The 20,643-nt window shown below is 37.8% G+C and overlaps 1 protein-coding gene across 6 annotated transcripts in view; it reads right to left on the reverse strand.

The window, feature by feature from the left end:
• TMTC4 (transmembrane O-mannosyltransferase targeting cadherins 4) overlaps nt 1-20,643 on the reverse strand; it is a 55,555-nt gene that overhangs the window by 15,980 nt on the left and 18,932 nt on the right. For 3 of the 6 annotated variants that reach the window (XR_002465435.3, XR_002465434.3, XM_021530250.3), the window contains exons 6-11: nt 15,208-15,305; nt 13,043-13,135; nt 9,490-9,651; nt 8,517-8,719; nt 5,186-5,357; nt 4,967-5,098 (exon numbers count right to left, since the gene is read on the reverse strand). Coding sequence is in view for 4 of the 6 variants with exons in the window: in XM_021530250.3 (XP_021385925.3) it covers nt 4,967-5,098; nt 5,186-5,357; nt 8,517-8,719; nt 9,490-9,651; nt 13,043-13,135; nt 15,208-15,305 (860 nt within the window). In the remaining 2 variants the exon portion in view is untranslated. The remainder of the gene's footprint in view (nt 1-4,966; nt 5,099-5,185; nt 5,358-8,516; nt 8,720-9,489; nt 9,652-13,042; nt 13,136-15,207; nt 15,306-20,643) is intronic. The other 3 variants (XM_085556901.1, XM_021530249.3, XM_085556915.1) reach the window with 3 other exon arrangements.

Below are 20,643 nucleotides of genomic sequence, written 5' to 3' on the forward strand. Positions count from 1 at the left end.
GTGCCCAGCCTACCATAAACATCCAATGACAAAACCAGTTCTGCAATGGGCTATATGATGCAGTAACATCCTGCTCTGGAGAGCAGAGGCAGCAAAGGGTTCCCAGGCACATCCAGACATCTGAGAGGTGTGGGTTACTTCTGCCATGCAGCTGTCTCTCACTTCAGTGGCCATGGCAGAGGGATGCCAAGGTCAGCCTTTAGCTCACTCCAAGCAGGCTGCAGTAACCACTGCTGTCTGCTGAGCACAGGGCTGTGACCTCCTGCACAACACGGGGACACAAGTGCTTTCTGTGTACCAATGGGTGGGAAGAATCTGGTCTTTAATAATGAGAAGCCAGTGAATTATTTAAAATTTTGTCTCTAGAGGTGTGGTTTTTGACAGATATTGTGCATGCCAGCCTGAGAGGGAAGATTTTCCTTTCCTGGTTAAACATTTAAGAGCCCTTCCTTATTAAATGATTAAATATTAACTGGAAATGACGTATTACATTATACTCAGATGATCCTTTATCAATCTTAAATGGGCAATTACTTTACAGTAATAGCTCTAAAAGGAGCATTTTTCAGGGATGCATAACAACACAGTATTCTTAGAAATCTAAGAGATCAGGTAAAAATACCCTAGGGTAGGACCTACTTTCTCTCAACAGGCACGTGTTAAGTTAACATAACCATAGCACCAGAGCCTAGCCAAGGATTTGGCTCTATGTATTTGTCTGTTCAATACCTCAATCAACCTAAGAAGCCAGTATAAAAAAGAAAAAGCACTGCATTCTGTGCCAGATACACATAGTACTTGAACTCTTATTTAAATGTTGAATTTAAGCAAAGAGATGAAAAAAAAATATTTTCCTATACAAAAATAAAATTATTGTCAGACTGATTTTTTAAATTTTGTTTTCCCTCAAAGGAAGAAATTGAAATGTAATATCGTCTTCTAGGAGGTACATCCCCTCAGCTGGAGCACTACTATTACCACCAATTTTACTCTCTCTTCCTAGCTGCCGATAATCTCTTTTTCAGCAAATGTGAACATTTACTGAAAAGGATGAAAGCAAAGCACAGATGTCAAAATTTCTCTAGGAACATGCAGATGCCTCTGTTTAATGCCAGCTTGTGTCATCAGTCTTCTCTTTCTTCTACTACTAAAACTCGGTTTTCTAAATAATAATAAAACACAGCTATTTTGATATTCACATCTTGTTTGTGTATCTAATGTTGTCTAAAGATTCTTCTGCATGACTGCACTTGTATAAACAAAATTTGACATCTAAAATGGTGGCAAAACACTGCAAATAACCCATATAAACACAGCTCAGAGCACTTAAATTCCTCGGAAGATAATCCCTTTTTAATATATAACATAAAGAAAAAATCTCAGTATCTAAAGGAAATTCCCTCTAGATCAGCTTCCTTAAGGATCAAAGATCAGATCTTCAGGCAGCATTAAATCTCGTTCTGTATCAAAGATGTTTTACAGGACCTTTTAAGAAAGTATAGAAACCAATCTCACAAACTTATTGTACCTTTTCAGTATTAGCATAGCTTGTCTCTGACAAACTTATATCAGTAATGATTGCAGTTTGCATAAAGCATAAATTTCAAAGTTACTTACTTGGTATGTCAAGGCACAGTAGCATTGTGGTGTGAGTATTTTAACTTCCTTGCTTATTTTTGCATAAGAGTTGCTACTGGAATAGCTTGTCAAAAATTATGTTTATTCATTTCTATCATTTAAAGAAAAGCCAGTAGCAAGGAGAATGTAGAGATTATGTACAAAATCACAACAATTTACAGTCATTTAAATTCAGTTATTTAAAATCCAGGAAAAGAAAAATGCTGGCTATTTCCCATGTGCATAACAATGTAACTGCAATTATTTATTTAGATAATCAATGAGAGGAAGTCATCCAGGAATAAAGACCATCTCTGGATTCTTAACTGCTATGGCTTTTCTAAAATATGACAAAAAATAACTGAGTTCTTCCAACAATGTAAACATTTCCAACAGGAAAAAAAAAAAGAAAAAAAAAAAAGAAAAGCAGCAAGATGAGTATTTTTAGAAATAATCTTTAAAATTAAAATAAACAATGTGTAATTACTTCAGAAGGTAAAGAGCAGTCCAGCAATGTCTATAAATAGTGAACAGCAGTAGGAGAGGGTCAAAATCTCACATACTCTTATGTATCCACATTTTCTCTAGTTGTCAGGACTTTCATCATCAGTGGAAAGACAAATCTATGATACCTTCCTTCTGACTTATGTCTCTCATTTAGTCCAAGGAGAGGAACTAATGCTTAAAAAGAAACAGCTTCTTCTCTCCAGGAGAAGAATCCAATCCATATAGTATGAAAAAGGTGGTAGGAAAAATGGAATCAATATAGAGGTACCTCCTGTTCAGCTAAGGAAACTACTGCCAAATATATTAAAAATGTGTACTGTTTCAGTCTCATGGCCTTTGAAACCAACCTGAGCGCAGGGCCACACAAGTTCAAAAGTATGACATGCTCCTGGACATGTTGAACCAAGATCTGTAACATACTTGTTTCTCTTTTAAAAAACCCTACCCACTCATCCACCATGTATTTTTTATATATATATATATAAACATATATATTTTTAAATATTGTAAATAAATAACATTTAAAATAAATTTTAAAAATTAAAAACATTTAAAAATATGTATTAAGAATTTTTTTAGTGGTCAAAATATTTGTATCTTCATTATGGTACCTCATTATTGCCAATAAATTTTAAAGTCAGCAGGCAACATTTATTAAAGTTGATCTTAAATGTCATCCTCTTGAGCCAGATGTATCAAGGCACCAGATTCACTACTGTGCCACACAATCTCATTTAATGCAGTTTCCAGGTTTTTATCTAAAGACTATGTTTAAAGAAATTAGTCTTGAAATTAGACAAGGCAGTGCTGTTACAACTTGTTATTTAGAATTAGGGCAAGTTTACTCTATACTTCCCACACAGACAATTCGGAATTGAAAAGAGCTGTACAACAAAACATGAACAGCTTTTTCTGCTACTGAGGATTTGAGATTTTGAGATCCTGATATATAATGGAAGTAAAGCATGACCACATTACACATATTTAATATGTTCCAAGAACAAGAAAAAGCTATTATCTGTGTGTCATTCTTTGGTCTGTACCAGCCTCCCCCTGAAATAAATCGGTCACTGAAAGAAGGTCCTGTGGAGTAATTTTTAAAGGAAGCCTGCAATTTCAAGACAACTGAAAATCAAAACAAAATATAGTTCAAATTTTTACATTTACCTTTGTCAAAATTAAATAAATATACCTGACTACATAAAGAAAACAAGACATAGGCTGTCACACATGGACTCTCTAATGTTCCTGCTTAGAAAAGTCCCCTACTATTGTGATTTCAAAGTTACATCCTTCAGCAAAATTAGAATGTGAGCCTACAATCCTTTCCCGGTTCACATCTTCACGCTTTCCACTTGCACAAGCTGTCACCAGCAGAAATACAGCTCAGGCATGTCTACAGTGCCCAGTGTTGACAAACACAAGCTCATTTTGCCTGTACATTCATTGGCTTTAAACCAGCTGCATTAGCTCAGTAGCTTGTGCACAGCTTATCGGCTCAAGCACAGTACTGTGGGAGCACAGCTACACAGCTTCCCAGCCAGGCATGGCTGGAGTCCAAGGAGCTTGCAGCACAGGCAGAGAGTGTGGATCTGTCTGAAGCACTCTCACCATGGCAGATGGATGGAGTTACACACAAAGAAAACAGATTGCATTTGCTCCATTTATAGCATGCGCTTGTCATCCAGAAGACAAGATATACTGAGGTCATCATTAAAAAGAAGATGGTTGCCTACCACTGCCACACAATAAAATACAACAGCCCTCTCCTATGTATTAAAATCCCAGACTACTGAGAAATGCTACCATGTTGCAAATATTGGCCATAAATATTTTTTACAGGTCGCTGTTGCATATCTGTATTCCAGTAAATGCTAAGTTTATCATTCTCTTTGTGAAGTCAAGCATTTACAGGTTCCTTTTTAAACTCTGTGACTTGATTGGTATTTTCTAGACACCATTCTAGATTACAGGAATCTAATATTTTAAAACATGAATGTGTTTTTATTGACAAGCTGCACATTCCCACTCCCAGGCTCTACAAAGAGTCTCTCTCTTTACTAAAATTCAGACAACATCAGGGCTCAGTGGTATGCTCCAACAGATCACACTCTCGGCTGTCAAAGGACTGCTGTGAAGGTCCCCTCTGTTGGAGGCTGGAGTCAGTCTCTGATGCTGAACACTGCTGCTCAGTGAAACATCCTAAGCAGTCCCACCATCTAACTTGTTCCCTCACTAAGCCTGCAGGGAAAACTGCAGCTTTCCTCAGTGCCCAAATCTGAAGAGTCTAGCCCGCTCAGCTGCTGTAAGAAAGCAGAAGTGGGAGCTAGATTTTACTCCCACATCCCGCAATTGCATTGATGATATGCTGCTTTGTCCCTCAGCTGTGCTGGCTGTATATACCACTGGAAGGTACACAGAAAGAATTCTGAAAACAGCATAGACATTTTTCAGTTGAATACATTGCTACAACTTACTAACCTTGTTTTGATATTTTTGTTGCAATAACTTGAAATTATGCACACAATTCTTCTAAATAGATTGCATTAGCAGTACAGCCAATTTGACTTAATGCCTTTCTTGAAGTGCATTCTCCCCTCTCCCTCACCTCCCCACTCCCACCTCCAAGTTCTGAATATTGTAATTTGCACTTTCTGGTATTTTGACTATGCTGCCACTGTAATTTAGATGTCTGACATGTCAATGTCATTCCTGAATTGAGCAAGACTGTGAATAACACTGTAGCACAATATATTAACTATGCATAATACCTCCTTGACCCCAGATTTCAAAACACTTAAAAAGAAAAGAAAAAAAGATTAGAAGTCAATGAGTGACTTACTTTTGCATTCAGAGGGCACACAGACAATGCACTCCTAAAAAGCTGTTCTTCTGACCTCCACTGACTGCTGCGGAGCGCACAGCGCATAACATTTATCAACAAGATTCCAAGTACTGCCACAGCAAGAATTTTCTTAAGGAAAGAGAGCCAAGTTAAGGAATAAATCATGCAATTGAACTGCTTCATCATCAACAACTTTACTGATTATTTTGATGGTACCTTTTTCTTGGCTTGCTTACTCAGGAGACAAAATCCATATGTAAAGAGAATACAATATCCAATACTGGGGAGGTAGATGACTCTCTCTGCAACAACAAATCCTACTCGGAAGAAGAGATTACTTGCAGGAAGAAAAGGGATAATAAGAAACCCAAGTCCCAGTGTAAGGATTCTGCAAACAAGAAACATTCTCAGGTTAACTACAAATCTTAACTAAAGTACCTTTTTCACTTAACATATAAACTTTATTCAAACATTGTAGAATAGGACAGGGCATTCAAACATAGTGTTTGAGAGCCACTAGGATCAAATTTCAGTGAGGCACTTTAAAAATCACTGCTATAATTTCCAGAAAAGCAATATTCATGCTTCCAGGCCAGAAAATAGCCCCATTACATATTTACACAGGCGGGAAAAGTAATGGTAAAACTACATGTCTATTTTTGGACCTAGTAAGACAGTAATGGGGGCAAAAACACAAGTCACTGTTAAAGAAGGAACTTAGGTGCACATTCAACCAAGAGGGTGGTTTTTCTCCTAACAAACACATCAATAGTAGAATCCATTGTAGTTAACCATTTCTCTTTCTACAGAGAGAAGAGACACATAGTTTGAGAGCAGTTTCTCTTCCCTTTTTTTGGCACCAATGTTAGCATCCTCAGCAGGTAGCTCTTTATGGACTGTACAGAGCTTAGACAAAAGAGTCTAGGTACCTCACTGTTGCAGAACCGACATAAAGGAATAAGAACCTCAGGCCCATGTCAGGTGTTTCTTACAAAGGCCATGGACATGGTAATTTTCTATTCTAATTTATTACAAATGAATCTCTACACTGTAAGGTAGATGGGTCCTCCTGGTCTTTTCTCATCCCCACAAGTCTAGATCCTCCCTATACTTTTTGTATAAAACTATTTAATAATAAAAGCTTACTGAGTGCATTTTTTACTAGAAAATCTGACATCACTAGCAGCAAGAGTTCCATCCCCTCTCCAAAATTATTTATCTATGCAAATAAGTATGGGAATGGCAGAAAGGTAGGCAGGTACACTGTTAATATTTGAAGGGATGAGAAGGAAGAAAAGAGTAAGAAAAGATTTTGCACTCTGAACAATAGAATTACCTATGTTGGTTATAAAAGGAAGACTGTGGAAAATGTGGAAGCATTTGGGAAGCCTGGCTACCCAGGACATGGAGAAAGCTGAAGTATTCAATAACATTTCTGTCTCAGACTTCACCAGCAAGCGCTCCAACGACACTGCTCAAGTCACATAAATCAAAGGCAGAGACTGGGAGAACAAAGAACTGCCTGCTGTAGGAAAAGGTCAGGTTCACGAACATTTGAAGTGCATAACTCCATATCTGGTAAGGTGCACTTGCAGATCCCAAGGGAACTGATGGATGAAGTTGCTAAGATAGTCCTGGGCTCCTACCCATCATACTTGAGAAGTCATGACAGTCTGCTGAAGTTACCACTGACTAGAAAAGGGGAGACATAAACCTCATGCTTTAAACAAAGAAAAGGGCAGACTCGGGAAACTAGGTCAGTAGGTCACCTCTGTGCCTGACAAGATCATGGAGCAGATCCTCCTGGAAAATATGCTAAGGCATCTGGAAGATAAGGAGATGACTGGTGAAAGCCAATCTGGCTTCACTAAGGGAAAAATGTGCCTGACAAATTTTATAGCCTTTTACAATGGAGTACAGCATTGCTGGATAAAGGAAGAGCAAGTGACATAATCTACCTGGACTTGTGCAAAGCATTTGACACTGTCCAGCATGACATCCCTGTCTCTAAATTGGAGAAATAGATTTGACAGCTGAACCTCTTGGTGGCTAAGGAAGTGGCTGGATGGTTGCATGCAAAGAGTTGCAGTCAATGGCACAGTGTCCAGAGTCCAGTGGTGCTCCTCAAGAGCTGGTACTGGGACTGGCACTGTTTAACATCTTTGTCAGTGCCATGGATGGTGGGACTGAGTGCACCCTCAGCAGGTTTGCCCACGACACCCAGCCATGCAGTGGAGGGAAAGGATGCCATCCAGGGGGACCTGGATAGGATAGGTGGGCTGATGCAAACCTCATGAAACCCAAGTGCAAGGCCTGGTACTTGGGTCAGGGCAATCCTAAGAACAAAGATGGGCTGGACAGAAAATGGCATGAGAGCAGCCCTGAGAAGGACTTGGGGGAGTTCAGTGATGAGAAGCTGAACATGACCCAGCAATGTGCACCTGCAGTGCAGAAAGCCAACCATGCATCAAAGTAGCATGATGTCCAGCAGGGCCAGGAAAGTGCTCCTGCCCCTCCTACTCTGCTCTGGTGAGATCCCAGCTTGGAGTGCTGCATCCAGCTCTGGAACTCCCAAGATAAAGAGGACATGGACCTGTTGGAGTGAGTCTAGAGGGCCATGAAAATGAGGAGAAGGCTGGAGCATGTCTCCTATGAAGACAGGCTGAGAGAGTTGGAGTTGTGTATCCTGGAGAAGAGAAGCCTCCAGGGAGACCTTCTAGCAACCTTCCAATACCAAAAGAAGGCAACTAGAGAGCTGGAGATGGGCTTTTCAAAAGGACACGTAGTCATAGTGTCCCATTCCTGGAAGTGTTCAAGGCCAGGATAAACAGGGCTTTGAGAAACCTCATCTCATGAAAGGTGTGCCTGCCTGTGGCAGGGGGACTGGAACTACCTGACCTTTAAGGTCTCTTCCAACTCAAACCATTCTATGACTGAGCAGTTGAAAAATTTTAAGGAACTGAGAAATTAAGTCTACATAAAATCCATAGTAACAGAACCTGCAAAGTTAAACAGAAGCCCTTAGTGACAAATAACAGTTTACAATAAATTTTTTAGTTCCTTTGGGTAAAGTACAAGTTGTTTTCTGAGTACATACTATGGGTCAAGCATTTTACTTTTTAACTGTATGACCGTGGCCAGTATTTCTACCTGCTTTCAAAGCACATCTCCTCTTCCATTATTAGGAGGAAATTAAAGGAAATGATGACTTGTAAGAAGTACGGGCAACAACAAACAATTTCCTACTGTGTTTTGAGTACATATTACTTTTTACCACCTACAGTGTTAAGGATCTCAAAATACCATTTCAGGAGAAAAAATAAAGCAGCCATCCATGCCTCCCCCTCCAACTCTGTTTCCTACTAGTTGGTGTGCAGTGATGGACCTAAATTGGGATAAAATTGTAATGACAGCTATAAATATTTATTTGAACTGCATTTGTTAGATACTGGTTCCACTGAATTGTTAAAATTATCAGTAGTGGATTTAACAAAATAATACTGTATTCAAGTTGGCCAGGCATTTAAAATTCATCACTGTCTCTTACCTTCTCTTATGGCTGTCTTCTGAGCACAGAGCTTGGCATATCAGACCAATTAGGCAGAACCAAAGTGCTGCTAGTGCAATTATCCTCCAGTCGCTGACGGATTTAATGAGGGGTATGCAGCCCATTGACCAATCAAAACACAGCCACCAGGGACACAACAGCAACCATGCATTCAGTGAATAGTAGTAATTATAGTTTATAGCCTGTCAGTCAAAGAGAAAACAAACATTTATTTGATACTAAACTTGAGTGGGGGGAGAAGTGAGCAACTTTAGTCCATCTCTCTTCCCTCATTTCCCTTGTAATACAATAAAGAGGCCATGAATACTTTTAGACTACAACTATTTACATATACATTACAATTACAGCTGTGAAATGAATTTTAAATTTTCTTTTCAACATAGCTAGGTGGCCCTCTAGTTCAGAGCAGGGAAATGCAATTCTGTGTTTTCCAACCAATATCCATACGTAAAAAGAACCATCTCGTACAACAGAAGAAAACATCAAAAGACATCATCCACTCTCTTCATCTTTCATTCTCCATCTCCAGAAAGATGCTTAATGCCACCAGAGGTATATAGCCAAGACATACCCCAAATACACCAGACTAGAACTTTGTGCTATTTTCTATAGTTGTGATAGAAGATGAAAAGTCAAGCACAGTATGTGGAAAAGGGATGAAAATCAGCAAAAGCTAATTTCTTTTATGCATGGGAAAAATAGTGGGTAAATGGAAAAGTGCTTCAATGTGTACAGTACATGCTATATTGAGTGCAAAGAATATACACTGTATAATATTTTCAAAAAATTGCAGAGAATCAACACAGCAGCACAAGTGAAGGTGACTCATCACACATATCTTGAAACATAAAAACTGCCCACTTTATTGTTTCTTAGAAGCACAGAAAACTTTATTTTATGACAAAAGACAAATGTCCTGAGCTGGCCAGAAAAAAGCAACTTTGTAACTTACTCTTACAAACAGACTGTCAGCGAATGAAGCTGGGTTGTCTACTTCAGTGAAAGCTGGTGGCCCTGTGCCCATAATCCTCCAGCGGATATAAAGTATTCCAGCCCCTCCACACATCAAAAGAGTCATCCTGAAAAGCAGCCCCTTCCTTAGTAGCCCAGCATTCTATAGGAAAGAAAGAAGGAAAAATCCCCACCTCATATAGAAACAGTATTTGTTCTCTTACCCAACACATTCACATCCTATTCACCTATATCTCAGAAAAAGCCATTCCTGTCTATTTTTGCTATTAGATTTGACATTTTAATAGGCAAATATTTTTTGCAAATATTTTAATTTCCTTCTCAATGAGTAAATAAAACTTGTTACTTCAAGAAGACTCTCTTCTAAAAATCCTCTGTGATTCTATAGCTGATGTAGTTTTACGTGGCAATTTCTGATAGGGAATTTGAGCACAATACAGCCTTTAGTATACAGCATATTAAATTAACTTATCTTTTCTTTCTAAAATGGAGGATGAGTACTTTGGGGACTTCATTTTAAATAGCTGTTTTCAGCTGTCTGCTTGTCATGGAAAATTTGTCCACTTAGGTATCTTTAGAGGTAAAATTATGGGTATATACCAAGAAAACTGCACAGTTAGAAGCTGGGAGGAATTAGAAACTGAATTAAAATTTTCACAGTCAAAAACTTCATTAAAAAGCTAATGACAGAGAGGCATCCAAATCACTTACTTCAGGGCAAATGACCCAAGATCAGAAAAAGTATAAAATTGTGTTTGATCTATATTAACTCAGTTGGTTTACATCATGCATTTTATAATATACCCTTCAGGCTGTAAAGAAGGCAAGTCACATAAAACATAAAGTGATCGTGTAGACAGTAAATCTGACAGACTTTTATATCTTTTTCTCCAGAATGTATAACACTTTTCTCTTAGTACACATCATTTTCATAAAAAAACAACAAAAAAAAAACAACCCCCCCCCAAAAAAAAAACAAACCAAAAAAAACCAAAAAAAACCACCAAACTCAAACAAAAAAAAAACCAAAGCAGTGTATACTGTAAAGATTCTTCAAGCTTCACCACTGGAGACTGGAAACAGAATCATCAGTAAATATAACAATACACCAATCAAAACTTTAAGATGGCACAATAATTATGATTACCTCTTAGTGGAATATGCCCTTTAGCAAGGACCATCATAGCTGTTTAGGATACCAATATCAACTATTCTGAAGTTTAAAAAAAAAAAAAGGTAGGCTTCCTGAACAAAGACAGACATCAGTGCACTGGCTGAAGATACTTATTTTCTAAAAGGATGGAAAAGTTAAAACAATTTTCAGATTGCTTTTTAGTATTTGTAATTGACAATGGAGTAATGATAAAATATTTAGTTGAATACCTAAGGATAAAGCAGTTTGTAATTTTGATTTTACATAAGCTAGCCTTTGTGCTCAAATGATTGCTTCCAACCTGTACATCTCAGTAACCAAAGTTACTACAAGGAGGATGTAGGAATGGTTTTCCTATAAAATAACTTTTGGAGAAAATTGTACTATGAAAAAGACTCCACATATAGTGAATATTTATAACTGCTTTATGACAGATTAACACCAAAATCTCTTAGCCCAGGGCTTCATTTCATTTAACAGTACATGCAGTCTCTTTAAGACCAGATTTCACAATTGCCACAAAATCTCTCAGTAGGCAGAATGTGAAAGTGGAAGAAGTGTTATTGTATCCTCTTTGATTCAGAACTAACTGAAATCTGGCATGAAACTGAAACCTGTCTCAATCAAGAAGAAAAAAAAAATGTTCTTACTTGAAGAGTTTTTAGAATCTGCCTAAACAAAGCAGACAATCAAACAAAGCAAAACAATCTTAGATATGCTTCCTTGAAAAGAGCAGAACAGATTTTTGCCGGTAACAGGAGCTAAAACAAATTACTCCTACCAAAAGAATAAGAGGGAAAAAGCACATCTGATGTTTTCTTCACTGAAACAGAAACATTTAAAAGTTCTTCCTTTAAACAGAAGCCCCACACTCTGAGCTCTTCATGCTTAAAGAATAACCCTCCAAAAAGGTTTGACTCTGATATTTCCTAGAATCATAGAATGGTTTGGGCTGGAAGGGATGCCATGGATATCTTTTGCTAGATCAGTTTGACCAAAGCCCTGTCAAGTCTGGCCAAGAGCACTTCCAGGAATGGGGTATCCACAACTTTTCTGGGTAACCTGTTCCAGTGCCTCATCATCCTCATTGTAAAGAATTTATTACTGATCAAACACTGGAACAGGCTTCCTAGAGAGGTGGTCTCCCTGGAGCTTTCTCTTCTCCATTGCAGAAAGCCACTAGATTAGTCAGGCACAATCTGTATGTATGTGGTGAATCTGGGTTGGCTGTCTCCAGTCACCTTTCTGTCATTCATCTTTTGACATAAACTTCCAGAGGGATCTGTTCTGTAATCTTACCTCACTGATGTGAGGCTGACTGGCCATTAATTCCTGAGGTTCTACTTATTACCTTTTGTTTCAGCACTTAATTCTGAACTAGCTCTGCTTTAGATCCCTACAGCTCTAGATGCTTTCCTTGTCATATTCTAGTTGACATTAGTCTCCTTACACAGCAAAACTCCCTAGCATTCCTATTTGCCGCCTGAAACACTCCTGTAGTCCTCACTTACCCCTCCTTGGTCAAATCTATTATTTCATTTCTAGAGAACCTACTTCCTCTGATTTCCCCTGCAGCTCCTCATTTCACTCCTTGCAAAGGAATTTAAAAACCCCACAGGACTTGTGCCACTCAGAAACATTAGTGAGACTCCTCTGCAGTGAAACCACACTGAAGCAAAGTACAAGAAATATTCGTTTGCCTTGTTGAATGTTGGATGAGAATCTCAGCTGTTCAACAGCAGTGATGCTCTAGTAGGCTGTAGGTCTATTTGGCTGTTGTCCATCATTGACCTGAGGCTGATTGTTTCTGTTACTTGCTTGCCAGTGCCAATACTGTGCCAGACTCCACTTGAGACAATACCAGATAAATTGACATCAATGAAAGAAAAATCAATCCCTAGCAACTATCAGTACTTAGCTAACTTTTTCTTTTAAACTACAAAGCTACTAGGACCCCTTTACATAATACGTTTTTAATGTACTTGTCTAATTATGTCATTGAGACTCTGAATAAATCTTTCCCTCTCTTTATTCTGACCAAACTATTCCAAGTACCATTTCAGGTGTATAGTTACTGACCCTGGAGAACTTGTTACATCAAGCAGTCAACTGTTCCATATAACATTTTTAACATACTATTGAGAAAACTGTGGATGGGATTTCACTATCCAATGTAATTCTAACAATACCCCATTACCACTTGTGTTGCTGCAAAGGTGCCTTACTAGGCTGACTAACAATACCTTTTTTTGGTTGGTTGTTATCGACAAAAAAAAAACAAAACTGCCAGAAGCTGAATCTTTGTCATTTAGAACATAACTGTCTGAATGGCCAGAATGAACAAAATCTGTAAGAATGAACAAAACATCCAAGGACTCACCTCCAATGACTTGTCCTTATACAGTAACTTTCGAATGAGCTCCAAAAGATTTATCTTGTTAATCACCAGTGCATCAAACACTGCATTCAAACCCTAAAAAGAATAATAACAGCATAAGATGAAGCAGCTAACCACAAATATTTTCTTTTAAATACATCTTGAATTGACTTACTGTACATCTTAATTCTGATTCCAAACACATAGAGAGATACATTGGTAGTAATGATGGTAGAATGGTAAATGGAGCTCAGATTAGTAGAATAAAATTTTACTGTAATGGGAATTCTCCTGCTACATGGAATAACCCTCCAGGGAATACCATGCACCAGCAAGCCAGATAACATATGCATGGTCACAACAGAATTCTGCTCTCCATCTTCCCCAAATGTTCTGCAGTGTAACTGCTGCAGTCAAAAGGTAAGGCTTCTATCAGTAAGGTGTAGTTTCTTTAAGCCTTCTACTTATTTTTTATTGTATGGCACCTTTGAATTTCCAGGTTTCAGAAATACTGTTTTTAAAAGTCACAGAAAAAGGCTGAGAAAGATTTAACAGAGGTATACAGAGGTATCAGATTTGCTTTTCTTGCAATTACAGCAATAAACACAGTGCAAGGTGATGGGGAAAAATTTAAAAAAAAAAAAAAAAAAAAAGAGTTCTATATTACATCAGCCACTACATATAAAACTAGAACATATTCAGTGTTTTGCAGAGCTACATTTACACATAACTACCTCCAAGGAAGCAAACAAAATGTATAAATGTGTCCAGGGGTAAGTCTACTGAGGTTACTGGCAAATCAAACCTTAGTATTTCTGCTTCCAAGTTTCAGCATATTGCCATGATAATTCTTGAGTATTGATCCTATATTCTAATAATTTCAGAAATTACCTCACTGTTCTAAAGACTAAATAGAAAAAAACCCCAGTAAAATCCAGTAAATCTAGTTCCAGGTGAGGCAAAGTGCTGGTACACTGGGAGGCCACAAGCCCCTCACTAGAGTGTGGCTCGTAGAAAGGCCACTTGCCAATTAAAAGGCTTTTGGCTCACTCAGATAGAGATAGGAAGGTAAGAATTCTACTGAAAATCACATTCAGCCTCCAAGTAATTTTTTAAATGAGTGATTTAGCTATTTATCCCTCTGACCTGTGCCCCTTAGCACAACAATAAATATAATCATTCTAGCAGTGCAACAGCAAACAAAATCCCAAATCCAATAATTGTTCTGCATCTGATAGCACAAACAGTTACTTCATACTGCTAGAGTAAATAATTACATGTTTTAAGACAATTCCTTATGTTTTCCTTACAGACATCTTTGAAAATCACATCACTCTACAAACATCTATGAAAAAAAAAGTCCTAAATCAAGTTTTCTGTAATTTCTTTTCCCTTTTCTTCTAGCAAGGACAAGAGGGTCATTGCTACAAAGAATTTTCTGATTCTGTTACTTATCTATGTCAGCTAAAGCTATAAACTGGATTGATTAATAAAGATATATGGTTATATAAAAGGTAAAAAATCACAGATACAGCATTTCAGGTGGCCAGTTTGGTCACCCAAAACACCATTGTCTTCACCAAAGTTATAAAAAGCCAGACCACAACAAACACCAACAATAACTACATCTGTTTCCACAGACAGATCCTTATATAAGGGACAAAAGGAAGAGAAGCATTACTAGAAGTGCTAATTAGGCCACACTATAATTATAATTAGGGCCATAAACAATGGCCCTAATTATAATTACACTGTTCACAAAAGTAAGGGAATGGAGCTTTTAAAAATGCTCGCCTCCAGTTATATCTTTGTTCATGAGCCTTGAACTTCTCTTCATGAGAAGTTCATAGTCCTGCTATCTCAAGAATTTCATTAAAACCCAGGGCAACAGAAGTGAAACTAATGGTGCAAAACCTTTCTACTTTGCAAAAATATATGCAACCTGCTTACAAAAGTTAACAGGAAAAATTCTAACAGATTGGCAAAGATACAGTTAAGACAGACTTACAAGAAGACAGATTTACAAGAATACTGCTTTTTGTCAACATTAATTAGTTTTCTGAACAGAATAAAAATGTGTGTATATGGAGAAGATAAATTTCTGTAGACTTTACAACTATACCTGACAGATGTTGAGGTGAAAATTCAGTTAATAAGAGAATCCTTACCAGTATTGTAATTCCTTGTTCTTTGCACAGCATGGCTATTGCACCCAGGACAACACTCACCAGCACCCAGAATACAGAAAACGTATGTCCTTCCTTACCTGTTAAAATATAAAATGCCATATCTTTAGGCATTTTATACATTTAAAGGTAAATTAAAATAAGGATTTCAAAAATAAACACCATTCAGTATCACAATCTTTTCTACCTGTCAAGATCTGATCACAAAGACTTAAAAAGCATAGGGCACCTCTTGCAATATGCTGGCATTTGTCCCTTTATTGCATTCATTTTCTGTTCTTGGAAACATTAGAAATGTCCCTATTTACTTGATGTTTTAGCCAGATTAATTAGAATGGCAGAAGCTTCACATAATTTTCACAATTTGTCATTTGCAAAGGTTAATTCCCAATATTTCAAGACATTTATTATCCTTAGCTAGAGCTCTGTCATTACTGGCTGCTCTCTTCCAAGCTACCATAAGAACAAGAATTTCTTTGTAATAGTTACTCATGAAGTGTCACATAAACTGTTTTAACTGCAGTCTAGTCTACAAAGGCACAATGAGCTGCTTCTTCAGAGCTGTTGCATTTACTAAGTGCCTCATGTAATTTTATTATCACTGTAATAGAATGCCATGGAGCTCAAAAATGTCAGCAGCTGAGCAGAAACGGTTAGTCCTTGCACTCAGGAAGCAGTTTTACAGCAGGGTGAGGGACTCTGGGGTTAAGAGATCAAGAGCCACTACAGCTTCTACTCAAAAGAAAAAAATTAAGAAAAAAATTTTAAAGACTGTACCATGTAGCTGATTTTGGGTACTACAAGCAGGGATATCTGAGATGAATATAACAATCAACCCTACTTCAGCCAAGGTACTCTCACACACAGAATACACAGGTACTTCACATAAAAACATATCTGTCACAACCTCTACTCCATAGGTGCAAGCAACAGAGGAAAGCACTCTGCTCATTCAGAGGCAGCTTCTTGATTCAAGTAACAGGGGCTCTACAGGCATCACAAGAATCAATCTCTGACTTAGCATGTGAAAAAACAAAGTTGAACTCTGCATTCAGTGACTGAATCCCTTTCCTACTTTACTTGATCTCTGGAGCAGTTCTTCTCTACTGCTAATGCAGGTTGGACTCTCAGTGCTTAAAGAGAACTAAAATCATGGTCTGTGGAAAGGGTAAAGGCAGGATTAAGATATTTCAACAGCAGTAGACACCTACACTTAAGCTAGTACACTAGGTTTCCTTTATAACTGTCCATGAGAAGAGGACAGCTTTATGGATTGTTACATAATTAAATGCAGCTGAACACCCTTCAGAGATGTAACTCTGCACTGATGATACAGGGAAACCAGTACACTACCTCAAATGTTGTTGGGGTCAGATACAAATCATAACCATTGGTGTGAAAAGGATCTATTGACATTGGCCTCCTCTTTCATTTTGAACTAGGCTACTTCTTTTGTAGTGGAGAGCTACAAACTTTTCATACAAATATGTCAAAAAAGAGGTTTTGAGGTTACTTCTAACCTAAAAAAACCTTACCTAAGACTTCTAAAGCTTCAGCAGAGTGAATACTAAGATCTTTGAGATTAACCATTGCAATACATAGAGAGCATTTGATCCTTCTCCCTCCACTCCAAATTATGTCTCCAGAGGTGAGGTAAAACTTAACATTAGAGGTGCAAATGTTATAAAGACAAAAGAAAGTCTTCTTTTAGAAAATAAGTTATACACATCTGAATAATGCAAAAAAAAAAAAAAAAAAAGAAAATACAAAATATATAATGACTAAAGAGACATTGGAAGTAGAAAAATTAAAATGCAACAGGAAACTCCAGCCCACATCAGTTATACAGAAGAACAGCTGAGGGTTGTAACTCACGGAGGAAAGAGCTTCAATGTTCCTTCTATGAGTACTGCTAAGACAGCAGGAATTCTGTCTAAATACATCCCTCCAAGGAGCTTTTCAGACTTTGCAGTACAACAGACTGTTCAGCCAGTTCTTGAAAACCAGTTTTAGTGGGTTTTTTTTTGTTTCTTTGTTTTGGTGGTTTGTTTTTTTTAATGGAGAAATCAACTAGCACAGAGAATGCAAGGATAGAAGGCAAAGTAATTGACTGTGTTCACCAAATTACCCTAAATCATCCTTAGTAAGTGCAGAAAGAAAAATAGTGAAGACAGCCAATGGACTCTTACTGTGTTTATGGAAGTAGACTTCCTTCCATTGAGAGGTTTCTTCTTGTCAGAATCAAATTTTAGTGGTAAGGAGTCAGGACAACTAAGCACTTCTCAGAGAAGCAGTATTCAGTACACAAATACAAATTATCTTAACACAGAAGACAGTAGTAAGTATATATAGTAAGAGACCAGCTGGCAATTCAGAAATGATTCAAAAACGAAGAGTAATAGTAAAAAGGGAACTAGGTCAAATCATCAAGGACAAATGTAAAAGCAGTACATTCATACAGAAAATCTAACACAGAAAGGTCACATCGCAGAATGAGAAAAAGTAATGTATGTAAAGAACAAATCCCCACAGTTCCACAGATATATTAGTAAGAAGAGTAGTGAGGAAGGAGTTACTTCAATATTTATTGAGAAATAAAATGGACAATGCCAAGAAAGCACAAGTGTTCTGTGACTTTTTCCTGCATTTTTTCCAAAAAGGTCAGTTGCAATTAGATTACAAGTAAAGCATCAGCAGAAAGGAAGGAAAAACAAAAGCAAAAATAGTGAACTACGAGACAGAATTCATAGAGAAGTTAAATTAAATTACAATTGTTTTAAATTACAATTGGTTACAGTCACTCAATAGGTCCTATACAACCCAGAATAACCTCAACTGTTACGTCTCAGAAATCATGAAAAAAGGATGAGAATCCAGGAATCTCAAATAAAATAAAACAATGACTAGAGATGTACTTGTGAAAAGGAACAAAAATACAGAAGGATATACAGATAAAAAACTAAGCTGACTGGTCAAAATTACAAAAAAATTGACACTCTAAAACATAAAAGAATATGATTAACTGTTCACCAAATATTTAGTCATTTATATAAAACTAAGTATAACTTTTGACTTGGACAGGAAAAAAAAAAGTCTTCCTGATAAAAGGAAATCTGTAAACATCCTATACCTTGACTTTGCAAAGGCACGAGAATAACACTGGAAGGAGTGTGAAATATGCCATAAAAAAATACGGGCTGCATGAAGTTGTTATAGAATGGGTACAAATAACTGCTGGAAAACTACAGTAAGATACTAGATTGCTGTGAAAAAAAAGATAACATTCTGTATTGGATTCTTCCTTTGTCCTTACTCCATTTGGATGCTGGAATAAGAAATATGCTTATTAAGATCAGAAGTGCTGCCAGGCTGCAATGGCCAGGAATCATACAAAGAAGAAGTCAGAATTCCATTGACAAACTGGAAAAAACGCAGAATCATATAATATCTTGGTTTGGAAGGGACCTTATGGGTCATCTGATTCCAAACCCCCTGCCATGGGCAGGGACACCTTTCACTATACCAAGGCTGCTCAGAGCACCATCCAATCTGGCCTGGAAAAATGGTCCAGCCAAATAAAAGAAAACTGAAGACATTCAATAGGCACATGCTTAAAGTTGTGCATAAACAAGTCTGTCTTCTTGTGAACATCCCAAGTCTCAGATGCAAGAAATATCTCAGCTTGTCCAGCAAAGTCAAGCTTGTGCATGGACTTGCAAAGATGATAAAGCCACACAGCAAAAAAGAAATAATGAAGGTTCCAAAAACTGAGAATCAAAGACCTGGACTTCAGTAAGGCCTTTGACAGAGACTCCCATAAGATCCTCACAGAGAAGCTGTTTCTGAACAGGCTGGATGTGCAGGCAGTGAGGTGGACTGAAAACTATCTGAATGGCTTGTCCAGAGGGTGGTGGTCAGTGGCACAAAGTCTAATTGAAGGTCAGTGTACTCAGGGGTCAATATTGGGTCCAGTCCTACTCAACATCATCATTAATAACTTGGATGATGGGGCGGAGGGCACCCTCAGCACATTTGTTGAGAACACCAAGCTGGGAGGAGCGCCCAACACACCAAAGGGTTGTGCTGCCATGCAGAAGGACCTTGTCAGGCTGGAGAAACAGTCTGGCAGGAACCTCATATGGTTCAATGAGGGGAACTGCAAAATCCTGCAGTAAAGCCTCCTGGACAATTGGACAATGGTGACCCTGTGTGGGCAGGTCAGGTCAGGTGACTCCAATACCCCTCCAACTTCAAACACTCTTTGATTCTGTAAACAAGATCTCTTGAAAAGCACAATCTCTGTTCCTTTGTTTTCTTTTGCAGGCTCAAAAAATCAGCAGTTATACAGAGAATTGTAATATTACCAAAATTCAGTCACATGAGTGACTACACTTCAAAGAGAAAGAATTTCAATTAAGAAACATTTCATTTCATCCTTGTTCCTGGGTCAATATGCACAACACCCCTTCATCCCCACCATCCCCTGTCTCAACTGCAGAAATCTGAGTAAACTCAGCTGGCAAAATAGATACAAAAGATCATCATTCAGCAATGCCTTCAATTTTATATTTTTTTTGAAGAGTGAGTTGAAAATGTAAAGCACTGCATAAGAGCTTATTATGAGATATACACATGCCAACAGAAGTAATCAGTCTAACAAAGCATATTCCCCTCATATGGGTTTGCTTCCCACCAGAAAAATCTTGTGTCAGAAAATGAAACCAATCTCTCATTGGCACCTGTGCCTGGTTGAAACTGGTATGCCATATTGTGAGTGGGCATTTTGCCACTCTAACAGATGGACAAAATTGTAAGCATGCCAAAGAAATAGAGTAGTTGCTTATTTTTCTTTTAAGCTGGAAAAATATAATATTTCTACATAAACCCAAAAGGCGTTGTTCAGATGGTCCCTCTTTAGGAGTACATGAAGTCTGAAAGTTGAGGGGATTCAATCAAATACCTATGTAAACCATAAACAAGCCGTGAGAGCTCCTCCATTTAGACTGCTAGACTCGAGTATAAGCATTTCTAGGGCAAGGATGTATACACAAAGTGTTGTATAGTGTAGAATTGACTTATCCTAAATTTACGAGCCACACATTGATAGTGCACTTAAATACTAATCCTATTTCAAGAGACCTTATTTTCTGGTGTCCTAAATCCACAGGTCAATGAAAACAAACTCCTTAGAAGTGAAGCATATGACGAAAATGCCACATTTAAACTACCAAGTTTATTTTTGTTGTAAAGCCAAACTAACAGTGTCCAAAGCAATTACTATCAATTCAGACACTTAGGTCTTCAGCATTTCCTTCTTCCAACCCGGCTGAGCAACTTAAGAGTCAGCCAGGCGACAGCTTGGAGCAGTTTATGGAGCCACCATCTTCAGGTGAAACACAGCAACTGATTCTGTGAAAG

This window comes from Lonchura striata, chromosome 1 (genome assembly GCF_050655825.1).
Source record: "Lonchura striata isolate lonStrDom1 chromosome 1, ASM5065582v1, whole genome shotgun sequence".
Lineage (NCBI taxonomy): Eukaryota > Metazoa > Chordata > Aves > Passeriformes > Estrildidae > Lonchura > Lonchura striata.